Genomic DNA, 22,193 nt, shown 5'->3' with positions numbered 1-22,193 from the left:
GTCGTACAGACATTATTAAGTTCCCCCGAATACCACATCGTATAGTCTCAAGTCCTAACTATACATCATCCACATTGCTCAACTGTACACACTGTAGATGCACTATATGGCCTCTAGCTTCTACAATACATTGACTTGCATTGACCGTACGGTATCCTACACTAAGCATGCAGCTTCCCCATCAAGTCGTACGGCCTTCTCCACTTGCTCCCTCCATTGACATTTTTTCTATTGATAGGGAAAAGAAGATGTAGGGGAATCTAGAACATTACAGCAGATCATGTATATCTTTACGGCAGGTAGAGTATGTTCGGATTTGTTCTGCTGGCACAGCGCACACTCTCTTACATATTGCAATACGTCTCCTTTAAGTCCTTTCCATGAAAACCTCTTATTGAGACGTCTGTAGGTTTTGAGGAAGCCCGAGTGTCCTACCAAGGGTGAGTCGTGTACCTCCTTCAAGATTTTCTACTTCAATTTGGATTTCAGCACTAAAATTATCCGATTCTTATAGTAAATGATGTCATCCACCACTTTGTACTAATCATCCTGAGTGTTGCCATCCATTAGCTCGCAAGCAAATGTGTTTTTGGAATATTCTACCAACAAATGTGCTTTCCAGTCAGCTGAAATCTGTGTTAATAAGCGGATGGTGGGTTTCCTAGACAAAGCATCTGTAACCGCATTGTTCTTTCCTTTCACATATTCAATGTCAAAATCAAAAGCATGAACCTTGCTTACCCATTTTTGTTGCCTCTCGTTCAAATCCCATTGCTCCAAAAAATATCTCAAATTATTGTGATCTGTACGAACGACAAACTTGGCACCCACAAGATACTGCCAGAACTTGGTTAGTACATGTACGATGGCCAACATCTCTTTGTCGTAGATGGCATTGATCTGCATATTTCTCTTCAAATTAGTTTGATTCTTTGAACTACTACTAATCTCTCGCAAAATGCTTCCAAGACAGATTAAGAAGCAATGGGATGATGAAAGATTTCATGCAAAGTCATGCTGGCTGTTAAAAATGTACATGAAGACACTACTTGCAGCCATAGGACAGAATTTGTCACATAACTTCACTACAAAGGAAGATCCTATTCAGTTTGTCATTTTGATTTTTTCCTCAAAGACGATGAAATAAGATTCAACAAAAGCATGAGTGGTATATGGAGAATGCTTAGTCCTTTACAGAGGATAAGCAAGCTCAAGAACCAGTATGACTACGAAAGATCCCTGTTTGATCAAGCATTCAAGTCTTTTGTAATTTATTGTGTTAATTTAGCTGTGAGAATGCAGCCCCTGCTAAGAAGGAGTCTCACTAGTCAGTTGTTTCTGTTATCAGCAAAAGTGTGTTATGCCATCGGGATTAGTAAAACATGTGTCAATGGTGTTAGTTAATAGCCGAAGGATGTTCTATTATGACGTGACAGTTGGGTCACACCCCTTTGAGATCTTTATGTAAACTCTCCGTTAGGAGATAGGATTCATTCAATGTTAGTCATTGCTAACTATCTTGTGTATTGTCGAATGATGTACCTGAGGCATTGAAGCATTAATGGAATATATATCAGGTTCTTGAAGCATTACATGTGTTTCCGAGTTATGTGTTATATCTTGTTACTATAGTATGCACTAATCCAGTTTACCATACACGGTGAACATTTGGCGATGCTGCCCGCTTGAATCCAGAAAGAGCAACACAGTGAATGGCATACACAGAATAAATGGGAAAACATGTACCGTAGAATATCGGAACTAATGAAGATGGAGTGACCAAGTTGTTCTAAGGCAAGCACGCACTCACGCAAAACTTCCAAATATTGTTTTGAGAAATGGTTGAAACATTTGTACAAAGAGAATCCGTACACCCAGAAGTTCCTTGGGACAAAATTTGGGATACCTTGAACATAAGTCCTGTGGCAAACCGGCTTTTGCACCAGTTTCCCTGACTGTTCGCACAATTATTCCTTGCATAGGCAAGGCAAAGGGAGAAAACTTAGAGGGAGCAACGTTGACAACAAACCCTACGAAACTTTGCTAAACATAACTACCGAGAAGACGAGGAACGAGATGAGACTCGATAGGGGTCCAACCCATGAGCCCTAGGCCTTGGGAATGTTGAAGGAACATAGCATTGGTAACTTTGTAATGGTCACATAGACGACCCACAATGTATGGATATCATAAATAAATAAAAATTGTTCTTTTTTATTTATGATGTTTTGAATTGATGTCAAACCAATTAACGAAGGATAGAAATAGAAAAGAGCTAAATGGTGTTGTATACACCGCACATCAAGCTTTAATCCTCACGCAACAAGTCAAACGAAGGCAAAGGTTCAGGCAACTCACCAAAGGGGACCACGGTGGTGTCACTGAGGGTGACCTTGGTGCCATGGGAGGTGTATTGACTGACGGAGAACACCGTTCGCCCAACTATTGGCGGGTGAGTACTGAGGATTAAATAGAAGAGATGCAACAAAGATTAGGTTGGATCGAGGAAACGAGGGACAAGTTCATTAATTTGTCTCGCACACCACGGGTGGAAAATCGGTGCAGAAGTGAAGAGGGAACCAACGCAGCTAGAGGTGTCAAAGCAACACGAGCGCAAGGTAACCAAGACACTCAATTTGTTCCCCACCCACCAAATGAGCTGGTATAGTTGGGTAACCCAAACCTGTTCTCAGAACCTACCACACCACGGTGCAATGCGGGCGCATAGGCTTAAGCGTAGACACATACCCTACACGGGGTACAACAAAAACAACCACTACAATCAACACAAAAGACACCAACAATGGTAGGACAGAAGAAAAAACTACCTAAATTCAAGGGTGATGGTATAGAAGACCCTGTACGATATTGTAAAACATATGAGACTATATGGATGGCCAACGGCATAATAGACCAGGATGATTGGATGCGACAATTCCCAACCTCTAAGGGGAGTAGCAATCGATTGGTTCTCTGATATTGAACGGGCGAAGGTACCCACATGACCGAACTTGAAGTACTTTGGGATACAGTTCTGGCTATTAAGAGATGATAATGAAATCGCGGCAGGAACCTACAACACCAAATAGGCAACAAATGAGACCATCCAAGGATATGGGTCGAGACTGAAGGAGTTGGTGGGGAAGATGGAAAGTCCACCAGCTGGTGGCTTGAAGAAATGATGGTTCATCGAAGGATTAAAACCCATACTTCAAAAAAAATTAAAATAGTACCACTGATGTCATACGTCGATGCACATAACAAAGCGATGGACCTCAAAACCGTAAGCAAGACGGGGAAGAAGAAGAAAAATAGGTTATCCGATGTGGAAGATGATTCTTCCGAAGAGAGCAGCGATGAAAAATCAAACCAAAGATCCACGCACTACAAAAGGACATGTTGTGCATGATGAAGGAATTTAAGAACATGAAGACTAACCGAGGCTGAAGCACCAAAGGGGAGTTATGGTGTACAGATTGTAAAGAAGAAAGCGACACAAAGGGCTCTTGTTCCAAAAATCAGTTCTGCAATATTTGCCAGATAGCCAAGCATTCCACTAAACAATGTCTGTTGAACATGAAAACTAGAGGCCACCAAAAAGTTTTAATGACACAAAAAGTATCTGCCTCAAGAACTGCGAGAACCGGGAATGCAAACATTAACGCCACATCGTCAAGGGTGTTCGTTCCCAAAATCACAAATTGGAAATCCAAGATATTTACCAGTTCTCCAATAGGATAACCCAATCAGTTTTGGCCAACAAATGGTAATAACCTTGATTCCCCTACACTTCAGGCTTTGCTACACCTAGGAAGGTAGACCTTCACTTCAATCCTGATCACCTAGTTTAAAGCTTTTCTATAGCAAATTTGGTGAATATTTTAGGTTGGTAAAATCTTTTAAAATTGCATGAATGCTTTTAATGTTTGCTTGTGGAATGAACTGAAGGAATAATGTTTATGAATTATGTATATGAGGGAATATTGAACTTCAAAACTTCAAACGTTAACCCATTTTCTTAACATAAAATGCAGACCAGTCCCTTATTCCACCTTGGGCAAATAGAGTCAAACGTCTTCAGATCCTTATGTACAAGCCTAAAAGACAATATTATACCATCCGCTACTTTATCGGCTAAAACTTCAACTGACAACACAAATCCTAGTCTAATTGAATTTGATTTCTTTAGTAAACCAATTAGGCAAAACTCCCATAGACAACATTTTGCATGCAAATTTTGATAATTGATGTGTTTGTTAACAGTTTGTCTTCCTTGGTTTGGTTTATACCCTGACTCTCAATGTGCTCAATGTGGTAAAACAAGGTAGTTAACAAAAGAATGGGTCAATATAGGTGTTCTATCAAGGACCTCTGAATTGAAAGGTACAGCTCCTTTGCATGCAAAGATTTGCAATGAATATTGTTTTTAGTAGATCAGCAAGATTTAGGGGTATGCTCTTAACCAAAGAGCAAAAGAGGTATGACCAAATTGCCCAAAACTTCAAACAATCCAGGTGGGTTTCAAATGATGACTCACAAACTCCACAGTTATGAATGCATGAGTCGCTTTTAAGTTCTTCTAAGACCTATATGCAGTGTACTCAATCTATTGAATGCAAGATGGGAAAATGCAAGACTATCTACTGATGCACACTGCATAGGAAGAGAGCGTGATTAACTAAACAATACCCAAATTGCCTAAGTTAGAGAGATTTCACAACAACCGATTGCTTCTTTCTCAATTTTTACACTAACCAAATCCCAAGCCTCTCACACAGGAATGAAGATGCATATGAAACTATCTTGCATAAAATAGAGGAAATGAGGAAATATTGTAAATGATGGTAATATATCATAGAACCACTAAAGGAAGGTTAGAAATCCCAATTTATTTCCAATCCCACAGCTTTCATTAATAGCACACTTCATTTCAAAATCATACAAGAGCTAAAACTAAACTAACATGAACGACAAAATCAAAGTATGGATGCAGAGTCTCACCAATAGTCCTAGCTAGAGGGGTTTGCCCACATCAAAATTTTGCCGATCTTATTCACTTCTCAAAAAGTTACATTTATAGGCACTTTAGAATTGGCCAATTACATTTCATGATTACCCAACAGAGCATCTTCAAATAGATATATTCTAAAAATAGGATTGACTGGTCAGTCATCTATTACAAAGATTTAGCCTATGAGGTGAATGCCAAATATGGCTACAATATCAGAAAGTGAGAGAGAGAGGAGTGACACTTGTCACATCTTGCGAGGAGAATGCAATACTTTGATAGAGCATCAGTTTTTCTTTGGAGTTACGGATTTAGCTCTGTAGGCCTTCATTGCATAAGTTACATTCTTCAACTCCAGGACACTTGGAATAAGGATATTGTCAACTCTGATCATCCAATAGTCATGCATTTTTGTCAATTCTTCAACTCTGGAGATCCTTGATTGGAGCTTCTCCATTGCACGCTTCAGAACATAATCCACTATCGTTAGTTCTGGAATCTGTGCCACTTGGAAATTTGCCGAGTCAGTAGCTTCTTCAATGAATACCAGAAACTTAGGCTTCATTTGTTCGATATCTACCGATGGCCATTATTGGTGACATGATTTAATGTGCAAAACCTTTAAATGTTTGAATATCATATCCAATACTTTCTTCACTAAACCATAGACACCTTTTAGCTCATGCTCAAACTTCACTCAACTCTCAATTTTGAATTCCAACAATTGCTTCCAATGAAGCAAAGGTTCTTGGCCTAAGTATTCCATGGGTCACAGTAACATTTGTCTTCATGTCAGTCACCCCTCGTAACAAGGCCAAATGCTCTATTAGACTTTCTAATACTTTGTTCATTGAGGTCTGGTGACTTGACACTGCTTCTCTCAATCTATCAATGTCTAGCAGCAGATTTCCAAGGTTCTAGATAAGAGGGGGACCTTGAGCCTTCAATTCATCTATCCAACCACGGCCAACTTGACCAAACTGCCTCTCTTGTTGTAGCTTGAGCAATAAATTATTGTTCTCCTCTGCACTTCGATCAATTGTACTAGTAGATGTGCTTCCAAGTACGGCTCTAATGTAATCCATTAATTATATATTTGAGGCTTTCAGTACCTCTTTCTTCGACCTTAACTCCTCCAATTTCTCTTCAATCTTTACATTTGTTGATTTCCAGATATTGACCATAGAATCATCCATTGAATACCTATGTCAACTGTTCTAATCTGAAAATCATTAGGAGTTAACTCATGAAATTTTCCCTCCTGAGGTTCTGTAATCTCCACTAGCATGTGACCAATAGAAGAATCTGTAGCCAACGCTGCTAGGGTCTTCTGCTTCTTTGCCTTCTTTGATACTAGCTAAGATTGAGTTGCCTACACAACAAGGTCTTTAGATGGAGCACCTTCGTCACATCTCTTCTTTCTATCAATAGTCTCTTCCAACCAAGACTTAGTTGAAAGCTAAGTCACAAGATTCGGCGAATATCAAGCTTGATATTCGGATATTGCCGAATTTGAAACTTGCCTAAAAAATTCGTTAAAATCCGCTGTTCATTCGGCTACCAAAAACGGACTTCATCAAATAGATTTAGAAATTGCCGGCAGAGTTTGTAGGGTGTCGTTGAGCAAAAATGTCTATAAAATCCGACGCGAATAAGAAGAAAATCCAATGCGAATGAGCAGAGTTTGTTGAGGCCTGAAGCGTTTGTCCCGCGCAGAGTTTGTTGAAGCGGCGTTTTTCGTTGAAGCGGCCTTCATTGTTGTTTTCCCTCTCTCGGCTTTGTCGTGCCCGCCTGGGTGAACGCAAGGCAACCCGTCTAAACCCTACGCAAGCCTGCGATGCATTTATTTTTCGTGATTTCAATAGATTACATTCCCAATAAAGTTAAGAGTTATTTCTGAGCAGTCGGTTCCTTTCACACTGCATTTTTCATTTATTGATTTGTATTATATTATTTGATTTTTCTAAGGTCGGACGAGGGAAATATTCTAAAATGTTGTTATATTAAGATTTATTTCTCTTTTGAATGATAGATTACTTTTTAAAGTTCTAAACTTTATATTTAAATAACTTTTGCCCTTTATAAATATCAAAACAATTTTAAACTTACTTATGTCTTGCTAATTCAATGATACAATTTTATTTTTGTAGATTTGTAACTTTGTAATAATATGCATAAGTTTTTACTTTTCAACAAGTATTAATTTTATATTTTGTTTTGTTTTTTTAATATAATTTTTAGATATAAAATTTGTATATAGTTTTTTATTAATATAATTTGTATAAAAAATTTATTTCATTTTATATAGTTTTTGTAATCAATTTAATTCTTTTATAATTCTTTGTAATCTATTTTGTAATAGTTAATTCAATATTTGATTATTCTTTAAAATTGACTTAAAGTAGTGATATATTAATTTTTAATTAACATAATTTGGAAAACTTTTTAAATATTAGAGTTTAGAGTCGATTAGATTGCTATTAATATGTTTACTTTATTTTGCTTTGTAAGTTTATAATTTTTATTATAATTTAATAAATAAATAGATATATTAATAATTATATTATGTTTAATAAATGTATATTTCAATTTTTAAATAATATAATTATTAGTGTAAAAAGTTGAACTTTAACATGTTTAATTTTAAATTAACATTTTTAAATTATTTATTGAATTATTTTGTTTTAAAGTTTGAAATAATAATATATTGTTTTGTTTTTAATTCTATAGATTGTAATATGACTCCCCACAAATCAACTTCGGAGGCGTGGAAACATGTGACTCAAAACGGTCCTAATAAAGCTCAGTGTAACTTGTGTCCGAAAGTTATTACTGGAAGTTTAACAAGGGTCATGGATCACTTGCTTGGTATTACAGCAGGTAAAGGTGGGGGTGTTACTGCATGTCCAGGTGTGACCCAAGAGCTTAGGGTGATTTTAGAGAAAGAGCATTCGTCTTCTATTGCTCAAAAGATGAAGAAGGCACAAAAGAAACAAAGAATCGAAGACGTCTCTAGATTCACATCAACTATACCGTCATCTTCATGTCTACCTCAGGTTGTAAAGGCAACAAAAGAGAGCGGAACTTTGAATAGCTTTTGGAAACCATGTGAGAAACAAGTAGTTGATGATTTACTAGCTGATTTATTCTATACTAGTGCAATTCCTTTCAATGTAGCTAGAAATCCACTTTATCGTGTTGTATTTCAAAAGGCTGGAGAGTTTGGCAAAGGGTACATACCTCCTTCTTCTGAGGCTTTGAGAACAAATCTCTTAGAGAGGTCAAAAGATAGAGTGACTGATAAATTAGCGGTGGTCAAAGCCTCTTGGAAGGCAACAGGGTGCACTATATTGAGTGATGGATGGTCGGATATCTGTCAAAGACCATTGATTAATGTTTTAGTGTCTTGTCCCGAAGGTGTTGTATTCTTGAAGGTTATTGACACCATGAATCATAAAAAAACTTCTGAATATATATTTCAGATATTAGAGGAAGCAATTCTTGAAGTAGGGATTGCAAATGTGGTTCAAGTGGTTACTGATAGTGCAGCAAATTGTGTGGGAGCTGGCAAGCTGATTGTAGAGAAGTACCCAAAAATTTATTGGAGTCCATGTGCAACTCATTGTTTGGATTTGTTGCTTCATGATTTGGCAAAATTCCCTTGGATACATGAAGTAATTCATAGAGGAAGAGAAGTTGCGAATTTCATACGAAATCATCGTCTCACATTGAGCCTTTACAGGCAACATGCATCTAGAGAGTTGTTGAGGCCTTGTGATACAAGATTTGCTTCATTTTATATCACTTTGAGAAGAGTGGTTGAAGAGAAAGCGACTTTACGATCTGTAATTTGTTCCAATGAGTGAGAAAATTCAACTCTCTCAAAAAGTGGTAAGGGGAAGATGATAGAGCAAATTGTTTTAAATAGTAGCTTTTGGGAAAGTGGGGCAAAGGTTTTAAATATATGCGGTCCAATTGTTGATGTGCTTCGCATGGTTGATGGTGACACTCCTTGTCTTGGAATGCTTTATGAAAGCATGGACCGTTGCAAGGAAGCTATTCAGAGAGCACTAAATAATGTGGAAGCAGAGTACATAGAGATATGAGAGACTGTTGATTCAAGATGGAAAATGATGCACACTCCTTTACACGCAGCAGCTTGCTATTTGGAGCCTAAACTGTTTCACATTGATAGACAAGGTGATGCTGAAATTATGGCAGGGTTTTATGAAGCCATTAGTAAATTTGAATTAGATCCAACAATTGCATCTCTAATTAGAGAACAATGTTGGAAATACAGAAAAGCGGAAGGGACGTTTGGAATAGCAGCAGCCAAATATGATATGACACGAGATGAGGTACCTAGTTATAGATGGTGGATGAGCTATGGGGCAGAAACTCCTAAACTTCAAAGATTTGCCATTCGAATTTTGAGTCAAGGAGCAAGTTCATCAGCTTGTGAGAGAAATTGGAGTTGCTTTGACCACATCCATTCCAAAAAGAGGAACAAGTTGTTGTCTGGAAAGTTGGGAGATCTTATCTATGTTCGCAGCAATTTAAAATTGCTTATGAACAAATCAACAAATGAGTCATCTTCACAACAACAGACTTTGGAAGACATAGCAGTACCAGACGTAGATGAGCCTGACTTTTTTGAAGAAGAATTGGGTAGTGATACTGATGATGATGCTACACCATCTGAGCCAAGTGCTCTTGATGACTTCGAGCTTTCTTGAAGCTATTAAGTCTTGACTTTTGATTGTACCTTCGCAACAAAAAAATATCTTTGCTATTGTGATTTCACATGTTTCTTATGTTTTGTACTTAATAAATGCCTCATCAGGCTTATGAAGTTGTGAGATCTATTTAGCAATTTTTACTATTTTGATAATTGATAAGATATATTACATACATCTAGAAAATAATTAAAATTGTATAAGGCGAATTTAATTCGAATTTTTTCTCGAATTTTTACTCTTTCCCGAACTTCATTCGAATTTTATAGTTGCCGAACTCGAATTTGAATTCGAACCTTGTGACTTAGGTTAAAAGGACATTGAGCGTTGATTGCAAGGCTCTTGGGTCTAAAAGCTTCCTTGCAACTGGGGGTAGCGTCTTGCTTTGGTTGGCAAATGGAAAGGCACTTGCTTTAGTAACAGAGACGGCTAGAGTATCACCTTGTTGAGATGCTTCTTGCTATTGACCATCCAATTGCTTATTATCATAGTTACGGGACTCTATGAGTCTGAGCGGCAGAGTCAACCTTTCCGAGGCAAATGGCCTCTGGAGTCGGACTCAAAGTCCACGTGGACTTGCCGACTCTAGAGACTCACCAAGTCCCAAGCTCAAGACTCTCGCCAACGGGTGCAACAAAAAAGAGCAAAAAAATAATTAAAAAGTTGACTTACTTTTTTTTGTTATCTATAACATCCATTTGACCTAAAAAGGTCATTCCACCCTTTGCTAATGCTTCTGATAGAGAGGCAAGAGTTAGAGAAGAGTATTGGAGTTTTGAGAGAGAAATTAGCGAACCGGTTTGCTCTCACATATCGATTGTTGATGGTTTGTGCAACTTTGTAGCTTGCACTTAAGCATTGAGAGGAGCTTAAAGAAGCATTTGGAAGAGGCTTCTACAAACTTACTTGCATTTCCATTGTTTGTGCAAATTTGAAGAGTTAAGCAACAAATTACATTTCATTGTGTTGTTTTGTAAATTCTTTTACGTTCATATTTTTTACTTTCCATTTTGTTTACATTTGTTTTAGTCTCTACATCTAGTATCTACTATTTAGATTTGTTCTAATTTATCTTGATGACAAACTTGATAAGAGAAGGTGCTAAAGTTTTAAAATCTGATTTGATGCTAACTTTTTTCTATTTATAATATATTCATATTGCAGCAGCACCCACATTGACATCATGCTTCAGGTGAGCCTTGTGGAAGTGGAAATAGGGCTGCATGTAACCCTGATGCAAACCCAGCTACAATAGCAAGGGATAGGGCTTGGAAACATGCCATCTCGGGCCACAGAAAGGGAGTCGTTACATGTTAGCATTGTAATGTAATATATAATGGGGGAGGCATAAATAAATTGAAGTATCACCTAGCACATATACCTAGGCATGATGCTAAAAAATGCAAAGAGGTACCCCAGGATGTTATGCGAGACATACAAGCTCTTCTCGAGGAAAAAATGGTAAAAAAGGAATTGAAAAAGAAGCAACAAGAAAAAATGGCACAACTAGCTCAACAAGGATCTTCTAGTTTTTGTTCTCCATTATCCCCTACTCCACCTACTACTGTTACTGCTTACGAGTGTGACCATTGGGCCTTGCATTCATAAGCAAAGATCGACACTTGATTCCATCTTTGTTCCACGCACAGCTCCAGGTGCACAACCATCGCTTGAGAGCATGGGTTGAAACAAGGAGAAGTATGATAATACAAATTTGGCACTTGGAGACTTTTTCGTATACAATATTTCATTCAATGTAGCAAGGTACTTATTTATTTAATTTATGTCTTACTTCTGTTACTTTCAAGTTTCAATAGACAATAATATGCTTCTTCTTGTTTATTTTAATTTGTTTTCAAATTTAATAGTAATAATACAATATACTAATTTGTTTAAATTTTATTTAATTTGATTTAAATCCCCTTATTGGCAAATTGCAATCGATGTTGTTACTATATTTCGTCTAGGGTTTAAAGCCCCTAGTGTTGATGAGCTAGAAGGCCCTATTTTGACCCAAAGGGTAGCTGATGTAGAAGGTGCAATCAAGGAGCAGCGTCAGGTGTGGAATATGAAGGGTTGCACCATCATGACTGATGGTTGGACTAATAGGAGTAGAACACTCCTCAACTTTCTTGTCTCCTCATCGAGTAATTGTAGACATTAAAAATTAAGACGTAGAACTTGTACTTGAAATTCTAGAATCTTGATTAAATGATTAAGCTTATAAATTATGAATTTATGATTGATCATTGATCATTATACTAATTTGTTTATTTTTCTTTAGGTGCCACGATTTTTTTGAAATCAATTGATGCCTTAAGAAAAACAAAGAATGTTGAATATCTTTGTGAGGTAATGGATGAAGTAATAAAGGATGTGGGTGAGAAGAATGTGGTGCAAATAGTTACAAATATGGCAGAAAATTATGTTGCTGCAAGAAAGCTTCTTATGGAGAGACACCCTCACTTATTTTGGATCCCTTGTGCTGCTCACTACATTGACCTCATGTTAGAGGATCTTGGTAAACTCCCTTGAATAAAAACAATTATAGAGCAAGGAAGGAGTGTATGCAAATTCATATATAATCATACATGGGTCCTCAAGCTCATGACGGAATACACAAAACAAAAGGAGTTGTCTCGTCCAGGGGTCACTAGATTTGCAACCAATTTTCTCACATTGCAATCCATGCTTGATTCAAAGGGAGGTTTGAGACGCATTGACTGCTTTCCAACATGACGTTGGTCGACACTATCTATCCTATTTTCTAATGCATCAAAACGAGGTATAAAAGTAGAATTTGTATGTGTACAGATCCCAAGGCATTGTGACTTTACAAAAAATACCTCAATTTTTTATGAAAAAATCAGTCTTCAGAGCTAAAATTGTAGAAACACTAGCCAGAAAATCTAATATGAATTTTTTCAAAAAAAAAATTGAAAATTGGGAAGAAAAACTTAGGTGCAAGTTTAAGAAAAACCCTTTCTGCAAAGAAAATGCAGATCTAAAGCCTTGTTCTTGAAACAAATTGTAAGCCTTTAAATCCCATCGCACAGGTCTAAAACATGCGTCATAGCAAGTTTGCAAGTGAAATAGTAAACGCAATTGTGAGGTTGTGGATCTACAAACGCACAACAAACTAAATGGTTGTTCTGCAACTCTTGAGGCTGGATGAGCATGAAACTGGCAGTCACCTAGCTGTGAAAAAAGTTATAAATGTGTTTATGGAGACCCAAACAAAGAAAATCGTGCATAGAAGAAAACACAATGCATGGATTCTGAAAAGAATGAGAGCCTAATTAATGGGCAAAGAAAACGATATGATTCAAGAGATTTGAGGAAAAACCCTTGTATCTAATGCCAAAAAATGACTGAGAATATCAAAAATAGGGCCTTGCAAAGAAACAACATTATTTGAAATGATTTTGCAAAGAAAAATACCACAAAAGAAAACTCACAAACTCTGCAAAAATATTCTCCAAAAACTATATGCAAAATAAAACTATAGATTTTGTTGCAAAAAATCAAAGAAAAATTTATGAAAAAACTTTTCAGGATTAACCACAAAGTTGATCAAATAATTCGCCAAAAAATTAATGGTCCTTATACCATGAAATGGTAGTTGATTATTGTATTCATAATGGAGATGAAAGCTCCCTTTAAAGGAATTACAAGAACAATGTTTTGAAATGAAAATTGTGAACTACAACAGGAAATAGAAACTAGCTAATCTAGCTAAAGCAGATAAAGAGACCATTAAATAAAAAATAATATTACTCTAATAGATCATGTGGTGATATTATTGTAGATAGGTATCCAATTAAGTTGACACAAGCTATGCATATTGCTCTACATATAACAGTTGCTTTGGTTTGGTGCTAGCAAGCCGAACTTGGTGAATCCCAAGGACAAATTGGTGATACATTTTAGCAAGCCTCACAAAAGTTATTTGTTTTTATATGCTAGAGGAGGTATTTTATCAAAAATTTATAATGGAGCAATGTGAGTAGCTGGGAAACGGAATGAACTATTATATTTTAGCTGGAACGAACTAAATTGATACAAGAAATCAGCCTCTAGAAAATATCTGATCAATTAAAAATAATTCATTTCTACAAATAAATTATTTATACGTTACTTGCATGGAACACTAAATTTTAGAGCATTTTTAATTTTTCGATTCCTCACATTTTGTGAAGATATGATCCATTTCTACTCTTAACTCAAAAACTACAAGAAAAGGCAATACTATCATTTATTCCCTAAAATTAACTATAGCAACAATAGAATAGAGTAATATACATTGCTTGAGTGCAGCTAACATTACACGTTGCCACCGATCAACCCGGTTTTCACTTACTAAAGTCGACCTCTCTGTCAGCACAGGAGTGATGCTACTTGCTCCCAGCTCCTGCAAAATACTCCAAATGAAGATCAGTCTTATATTTAGAATTATAATGAATAGGAAAGCAGTTTTAAAAACTGATGAGAGGAAAATGCAGACCGTGCTCTTTTCTACAAGCCACTCAGCTCGACCACCTTTCAGTGTTCCTATGCATATGTAACTCAAGTTAATTTTCTGAAAAATTTACTGACAAGCAGAGTCCAATCAGAGTTCTTTCTATATTTAAACATGTAATAATTGTGCAAGTTTAAATGCAAACAACACAGCTATTCTCTAGCATGATGAAACCCAGACATTGTGAAAGGATGCAGAAAATAAACCTACCAAAAGCAGCAACTACATGCCATTGGGCCCCTGAGGGAGTAAGTGCAACTGGATCCTCTAAAGCAACAATATAAACACCAGATCGATCAACTTTCATAATTTGTCCTCCAACAATTTCCCCCCGCCCATTGAAGAGCTCTACCCTTCCAAATTAAGACACATATGGACTGCCTTCAGTATTCCGTTAAAAACTTGGCTAAAATAAAGTATAGTAAGGTAACTACCTAACATCAGAACTGGTTTCTTGGAATAAATAATAGGAAAAATATGGTTTTTGTTGCCAATGTGCACACTGCAGATACAACAAAATGACAAAATACCAAAACTTCAAACTCGCAATAAAAATTATGTTCTATAATTCAGGGCACATTTCTCAATTGGGCTTTTAACTAAATTGGTAGCCATGTCTTTCTCACTCTTTAAATCACTTTCAAAATAAAATCGGAAGTTTCCACTACTTAGAGAACTGACATGTAATGTCCCCGATATGGAGTCTAGGGATTAATAAGGGTATAAAATGATTAAATAAAAGGCCAAAAAGCTAACGTCCCAGAAAATATTATTTTAATTATTCATTATGAGGCCACACCTTAAATTCCTAATTTTCAGTCATAGACTTGGGGCTACCTCAAGTTATAAATGTTTTTATTGGGAGAATTATTTAGAAGGGAATCTATTAGTAGTAATCTTAGTGCTTAAGACAAGTTGCCTAAAAGCCAGCATTTAAGGAGGAGTTTGTTGCTTTATGGATGAAGCGTCTTTTTAAATGGGACGGACCAGTGGCAATTGGAAGGGTATTATATGCATCTTGATATTTTATATTTTCTTCTCTGCAAGAAACATCTCCGTATTTTCAGGACGAAACTCCTGGAAAGCTATAGAGTTTGGACGCAATCCTCAGCTTTCATAAAGTCTCCACTCACCCATTCACAGGAAAACAATGTAATTTGCAATCTGATGACAGTTACTGATCTGGTTGTACACAGGATTTTCAGGGTTTATTTCAGCAGTCATTGGTCTGTCTAAATATCTCAGAGGGCAGTGATTTCATATTCAGCAGGAGTTCGGCACATACGGAAGAAAACATTGTTGGCTTCCATAGTCTGATATTCAGCATAGCCATGAGAAAAATCAGTGACAATATATGTCAAAATTGTAATAAATACCTGTACTTTATTTACTGAAATCAATTCCTAGATTACCAACTTTCCAATTCATAAAGACTTGTCAGTACATTACATGTTCAATATTAGTACAAGTGACTGGTAATGTTTAGAATCAAGGATTGTTAAGCAAATTTTATAGAAAGTTTAACTATTGGTCGAGAAAGGATCATTGCATGACAGCCATGGTATTACTTTCTTAGGGGATGCAATATGACTGACATTAAAACCCCTGCAGTACTCAATTACTCATGAGGCATAGTACTATAGTAGAAGTTGCTTCAGATTTATATGAAAATAAACTTAGGGCTCTGTAAATACAAATCACAGCCTTTACCAAAACATATCACAGTCTAAATATATAAAACCTGTGCTATGAAATTAATTGCAATAACATTCCATTGTAAGGGATCTGATCAAGAATAAAAAGATTAATTCAAAGCAATTTATATTTAGGGAGTCAACTCGGTCAAATTATACAAGCCAACTATTAGAATTGAATTAAAATTGTTTTTCCCTAAGGCCAACCTCCTTTTGAATAAAACCAAAGAGTGTGTATTTAAGAGGGGATTAACACCAAGGAAGGGGTCATCAGAGAACAAATGAGAAGCAGCAATTATTACAATAATAGATAGCTTCTATTATTATTTAAGGGTCGGTTATCTATTGTGATCTATTGTAAATATTAGAATGTTTCTAATATTTAGTTAGCCTGTAGTTATCTGTTCCTATTAGCTAGAATAAAATGTTTCTACTCTTTATGATCGATTCCTAAGGAAACATCGTTCATTCTTTTGTATATATTAACCTCTTAGTCTTTGCTAATATCAAGCAAATATTTACCAATTACTTCGTACTATGGTATCAGAGCCAGCACTCTAATTTTCTTTTTAAGAAATATTTATAATTTCTTGCTCGAAATTATCTGCCTAGTATTTTCAAAATTACTTTCACCTGCTTCCATTTGCTACAAACTAGGGTTTGTCTGAAAATTATGTAATGTTTCGTTCCCGGCGTTGCTTGCTAAATGCCCAAACTCGGACAACAAACTGGCCGTACAGGTGACTATACAGTTGGAACAAGTAGGCAAGTTGGTCGTACGGCCTAGGAGAGAAGGGAATGATGGTCGTACGGCCTAGTTGGAGGTCATACAATATGGAGTGTAGATGATCGTACGACTAGCTAGGGGCCGTACAATAGGGTGTTCAAAGGGTCGCACAGAATGTGCATGGCCGTATAGTCTAAGCTAATGGAGGTGTCCGTACGGTATGAATGGGAACTGTACTAACAAAGTGGATACCATACGGTATGAGAGTGTATTTTGCACGATGGAGTTTGGAGAGGTACGGATGGGTACAGAAGCAAGTGTCGTCATGGTGAGGGAGGAGGATGTTGAGGGTTGCTTTGCCATAGATTGAGTTGTACTCTGAGCTACCAATACAAGTTGCTTATATTCGTCGCAAACATCAAATAATGTCAATACAAGTATTGAAAACCAATCGAAGATAGATACAAATATATGTATTTGCAAACAAAGATGGTGCACAAATTTGCCAGATCTAAGCAAGTAACACAAAGACGGAATAGGGTGAGGGTTGACTCCCACCGAAACTGTAATAGCCAAGTAAGGAAGATCTTTCACTTCCAAAATGGCGGACAATACATAACTCCAACAGGAATTCGCAATACAAAGAAATAATCCAAATTGCATATCTACTACGACCTACATGTCGTGCTTAAATGTCCGTCAGAGAAACTTTTCGAGGGTTTACAAAGATAGCCGACGGCCACAACTACCTACTGAAATAACTAAATAAAAATGAGTCTGAGATATACTAAATCAATCAGCCCATTAACAAAGGTTTGATTAAATATTGTATGACGGGAACATTATAGTCCCTCCATCCCAAAATTTGCTTGTCCTCAAGAAAATGCAAATCCGATTCTTGGAAACCTTTTGTAATCAGCTTCTTCAATTTCGAGTCAGGTACAAAGTAGATCTTATCACCGTAGTAAATGATAACATTAATAACTTGGTATCTTTCATCATGTATATAGCCATCCATAATCTGACATGCAAAAGTGTTCTTGGAGTACTCGACCAATAGATGGGCCCACCAATTATCATGGTTGTACCCTTTGGGTTAACCAATGTGCCATCAGTGTTCATGAATCTGATGAATGGAGTATTTCGCATGTACCTCGATCAATGTGTCATTTTATTCTTGGATGACATATTGATTTATTCTAAGACTGTAGAGGAACATGAGGTCCATTTACGCCAGGTGTTGCAGTGTTTGCGAGATCATCAGTTGTATGGCAACTTGGGTAAATGTGGGTTCTTCCAGTCCGAGGTGAAGTATTTGGGGCATATCATCACTGGTGATGGTATTGCGGTGGATCCAAAGAAAATCCGAGCTATCATGGATTGGTTGGTACTCACTAATGTTTCTGAGGTTCGGAGTTTCATGGGATTGGCGGGTTACTACCGTCGCTTCGTAAAGGACTTTTCACATGTGGCTCATACCATCACTTCTATTGAGCGGAAAGGAAAGAAGTATGTTTCGTCAAACTAGTGTGAGGCAACGATTATGGCTCTTAAGGAGTGTTTGACCAGTACACCAGTCCTTGCAATACCTAATCCTGTGGGCGATTTTATGGTTTGCACAGATACTTTGTTGGAAGTTGTGGGTGCGGTGTTGATGCAAAATGGTCATGTGATTGCATATGAGTCTCGAAAACTCAAGGACCATGAGCTTAACTACCCCCTCGTGATTTGGAACTTGCGGCCGTAATACATGCTCTTGTTAGTTGGAGGCATTTCCTTTTGGGACAAGTTTGAGCTACATAGTGATCATCGTAGCTTGCAATATATCTTTACTCAGTCAAACCTAAATGCACGATAGCATCACTAGATGGAGTTCCTATGAAGGTATGACTTTGATGTTCACTACATTAAAGGGGAAGAAAATGTCATCGCGGATGCCTTGAGTAGGAGGCAACATGAGATATCAGTTTTGTCATTGGGAGTGTATTTGCGAGGCTATATCTTGGAGGCTTTGCCTAGTAACACATGGTATCATGAGGTGAGGGCGGAGATCGAATCTGGGCATACCCTTGAGGGAAGGTTTTCAAGTTATTTGCTCGAGTCCGATGGACTACTGCGACACTTGGGGCATATCTACATACTAATGTCTAGTGATCTTCGTACCTTGATTTTGTCAGAAGCACATGCACCGTATTCCGCACATCTCGGCGTTGAGAAGATGCATGTCGATCTTAAACAATTGTTCTTTTGGGCATGAGGCACGATGTTGCTGATTTTGTTGCTCGATGTCTCGAGTGCTAAAGAGTGAAGGCAAAGCATCAGCATCCAACGGGTCTTTTGCAACTGCATACCATTCCATAATGGAAGTGGGATACCATATCTATTGATTTCATCATAGGGTTACCTATGTCATCACGACGACATGATTGTATCATGCTAACCCAAAGTAGCACATTTTTCACCCATGAGAACATCCTACACAACTTTTGTAGCGTATGTTTTCTTGGAAGATTTTGTTCGACTACATGGGATCCCTCATCGGATTATTTCAGATAGAGATCCAATGCTTACTTCCGCATTGTGGACTTCTCTCCAGCATGCTTTGGGTGCACAACTCAACTTTAGTTCGGCTTACCACCCAAAGACCGATGGTCAGACAAAGATACTGAACCAGATTCTGGGAGACATGCTTTGCATGTCTGTGATGGACAGGCAGGTGAAGTGGGAGGATTATTTATACCTTGTTGAGTTTGCATATAACAATGGGTATCATAGTTCTCTTGGCATGTTACCTTTTTAGGCCTTGTACGGTAGACCGTGTCGTACCCCTTTGAGTTGGGACCATTTGGAGGACCAAGTACTTTTAGGTCCAAAGATGTTTTAGGATATGGAGCAGCAGGTTGTTCGTATTAGAGAGCATTCAGTTATTGCTCAGGACAAGCACAAGAAGTATGCAGATGCAAATAAGTAGGATCGCCACTTTCCTGTTGGTGACAGGGTGTTTTTGAGGGTACGCCCGAGGAAGAGCCTCATCCTTTACGGGAAAGGCTCTAAGTTGGCGCCACGTTTTGTCGGACCGTTTGCAATCCTCGAGAGGATTGGTCCTGTTTCTTATCGACTAGCGTTGCCACCTAGCCTATCGCGCATCCATGATGTTTTCCATGTTTCTGTTTTGAGGCAGTATATTCCCGATGTGACCCATGTTCTTGATTGGGATGCTTTACAGGTGGAGGACGGGCAAATTTCTTTGGAGCCCATTCGTATCTTTCAACATCAAAGACTGACTTTGAGTGGTCGGGACATAGAGCAGGTAAGGGTCCAGTGGGACCCGAGCGATGAGACTTTTGCTACTTGGGAGGATGCTACATGGTTGAGAGGATTGTACCCCTATCTTTTTGCAAGCTTCTAGGAGTAAGCCTATGCCTAGTGGGGGAAGATGTAGTGCCTCTCCCCTATCTTTTTGCAAGCTTCCAGGAGTAAGCCTATGCCTAGTGGGGGAGGATGTAGTGCCTCTCGTGTTTGCAGTCTCTATCTTGTTATATTTTGATCCAAGAGACGCTTGTTACTCATGTTATTTTTACATTTGAGATGACTTGATGAACAGATGTTATACTTTGATTTCCAGTATCATAGATGTTAGATTACTATGTTGTTCAGTTGATCATATCTGCATGAAGATGCCTTTTTGAGACGACAGTATGTTTTATGATGATATTTGGTTATCAGGTATTTTGATTAATCATCAGATTATGTTTATATTTTGGATTTAATGCTATGATTATTTACTCCATTTTTCTTTTGCGATGCTTTATGCGAACATGAGTGATGTAAATCGATTAATTTAGTATAATTAAATAAATGGTTAAATTAGGTTATTTAATGCATTTATTGCTTCGGCTATGTTATTATATGCAATTGCACTTGATCATGGGTTTTAGTGTGCAGGATTTATATCCCTAGCAGTGGCACATGGAGTTAGTGATTCAGTTGTTCATATCTAGCCAATGTCGTCCCTATGCGGTCAATGTATCCTATTTAATTGCTTAAATTAAACCTTCTGGTCATTTGATTAAATCGGACTCATTTACATTATGTGATTAGACCCGTGAGCATGTTTGTGCATTTAGAGGTTTGCATTTGTCGCATAAGTTATTAAGACATTCTGTGATTTTGGTTTAAGGGATTTTCGGGCTTGTTTTATTTAATTTTAATTCCTAGCAGCTTTGTCGTAGATGAATTTCAATTACTTGGAATAGCCTATTTTTGTTTGGGTTGATTCTGAGTTTAACTAGATTCACTGCTTATTTACCCTAATCGATTATTCACTTGAAAAGTGAAAAAGTATCCAAAAAAGGAATTTTGTTCCTCACTTCTCACTTTTTGAAAATAGAATTTGAGAGCAAACTTCCAAATCCTCTTCAGGAGGATTGCATTTTTGTTCGCTGTAGGAGCTATAGGTATGGGATCTTCGTGAGATCGGTCTCGTTGGATCCAATTTCAGGAGATCTTGGATTGCTATGATTTTTGGCAGCTTCCGCAAGATATTTATTTTATTGTGCCAATTCCCATTTTTGCCCTTTTAGCTATCAGGTAGGGCTCTCCCGTTTTTATGTTTCTACTTCGCTTCTCCTTCTGTTTCTTGTAGTTGTATGCTAGGAGGTTGAGAAATAGTGTTCCCCTCTGTTTCTAATTGTTAGTTCTGCCCAATTGGTCGGGTATGAACATTTCCCTGATTTTTAGGATGAGGGTTTGGGGTTTTGCACCGTTATGCATACAGTGTTTGAACCCGATTTATATTGGATTTTTGTGGCTTATTTATCCTTGGGGTGAATAGGTTTTATTTTCGTTGATTTTCATCGTTGGTTTTTTTAAGTTTTCGCTTAGATTTGTGTGCCGCCCAATTTTCTTAGCATGATGTTGGTCGTGGACTTGGATTATCCGTAGGATGTCAGTTCGATCACTGTTGCACTTTTATGTTGCATTGGGATGCATGCCGCATCCATACTCTCGAGCTTGTTTTTCGATTGAGTGTTATTTTGCTTGTGTTCTCATCCAACCCTTGGTTTTATGATCTTGTTGGCTTTGGTATGCCCACACATGAGCACGTGCACGTGCACGTACATGTGCATTTGTCAGGTGCTTGCAAGGCCCGATCTCCTGGTTGTATTCGGTGGAGTTATGTTCATTGGGGTTGGGTTGGGAATATGCATTGCCTACGTGCACTCATCATGTGATGAGCATAGGTATGTAGGGTAGTAACTTGGAGGGGCTTCTCTCGCAACCTCGGTGACTATTTCTTGGGTTCGCATGAAGAAGTTTTAAATAAGTGATAATTAAATAAATTACTGGGTAATAAATGTAAGATAATAAAAAGGTGACCACCCGATTTGATTCAAGGACACTGAATTTGTGAGCACCCGAAGTTATCCGAGGACACGGTGTGAGAGCCTCCCCGGGGAGTTTAGTCCACACGATATTCAGCTTGGGCTACTTGATGCCAGGCGACTTA

General features: G+C 37.6%; 1 protein-coding gene across 4 annotated transcripts in view; it reads right to left on the bottom strand.

Moving 5' to 3' along the window:
* Nucleotides 1-22,193, bottom strand: part of LOC149537905 (methyltransferase) — a 243,251-nt gene that overhangs the window by 140,459 nt on the left and 80,599 nt on the right. For 3 of the 4 annotated variants that reach the window (XM_089799318.1, XM_089799320.1, XM_089799317.1), the window contains exons 5-7: nucleotides 14,474-14,616; nucleotides 14,249-14,295; nucleotides 14,047-14,155 (exon numbers count right to left, since the gene is read on the bottom strand). In XM_089799318.1, coding sequence (XP_089655444.1) covers nucleotides 14,047-14,155; nucleotides 14,249-14,295; nucleotides 14,474-14,616 — 299 coding nt within the window. The remainder of the gene's footprint in view (nucleotides 1-14,046; nucleotides 14,156-14,248; nucleotides 14,296-14,473; nucleotides 14,617-22,193) is intronic. The other variant, XM_089799319.1, reaches the window with a different exon arrangement.

This window comes from Cupressus sempervirens, chromosome 9 (assembly GCF_028749045.1).
Source record: "Cupressus sempervirens isolate cs-2001-9-10 chromosome 9, ASM2874904v1, whole genome shotgun sequence".
Classification (NCBI taxonomy): domain Eukaryota; kingdom Viridiplantae; phylum Streptophyta; class Pinopsida; order Cupressales; family Cupressaceae; genus Cupressus; species Cupressus sempervirens.
This window is presented reverse-complemented; position numbering and strand designations above follow the sequence as displayed.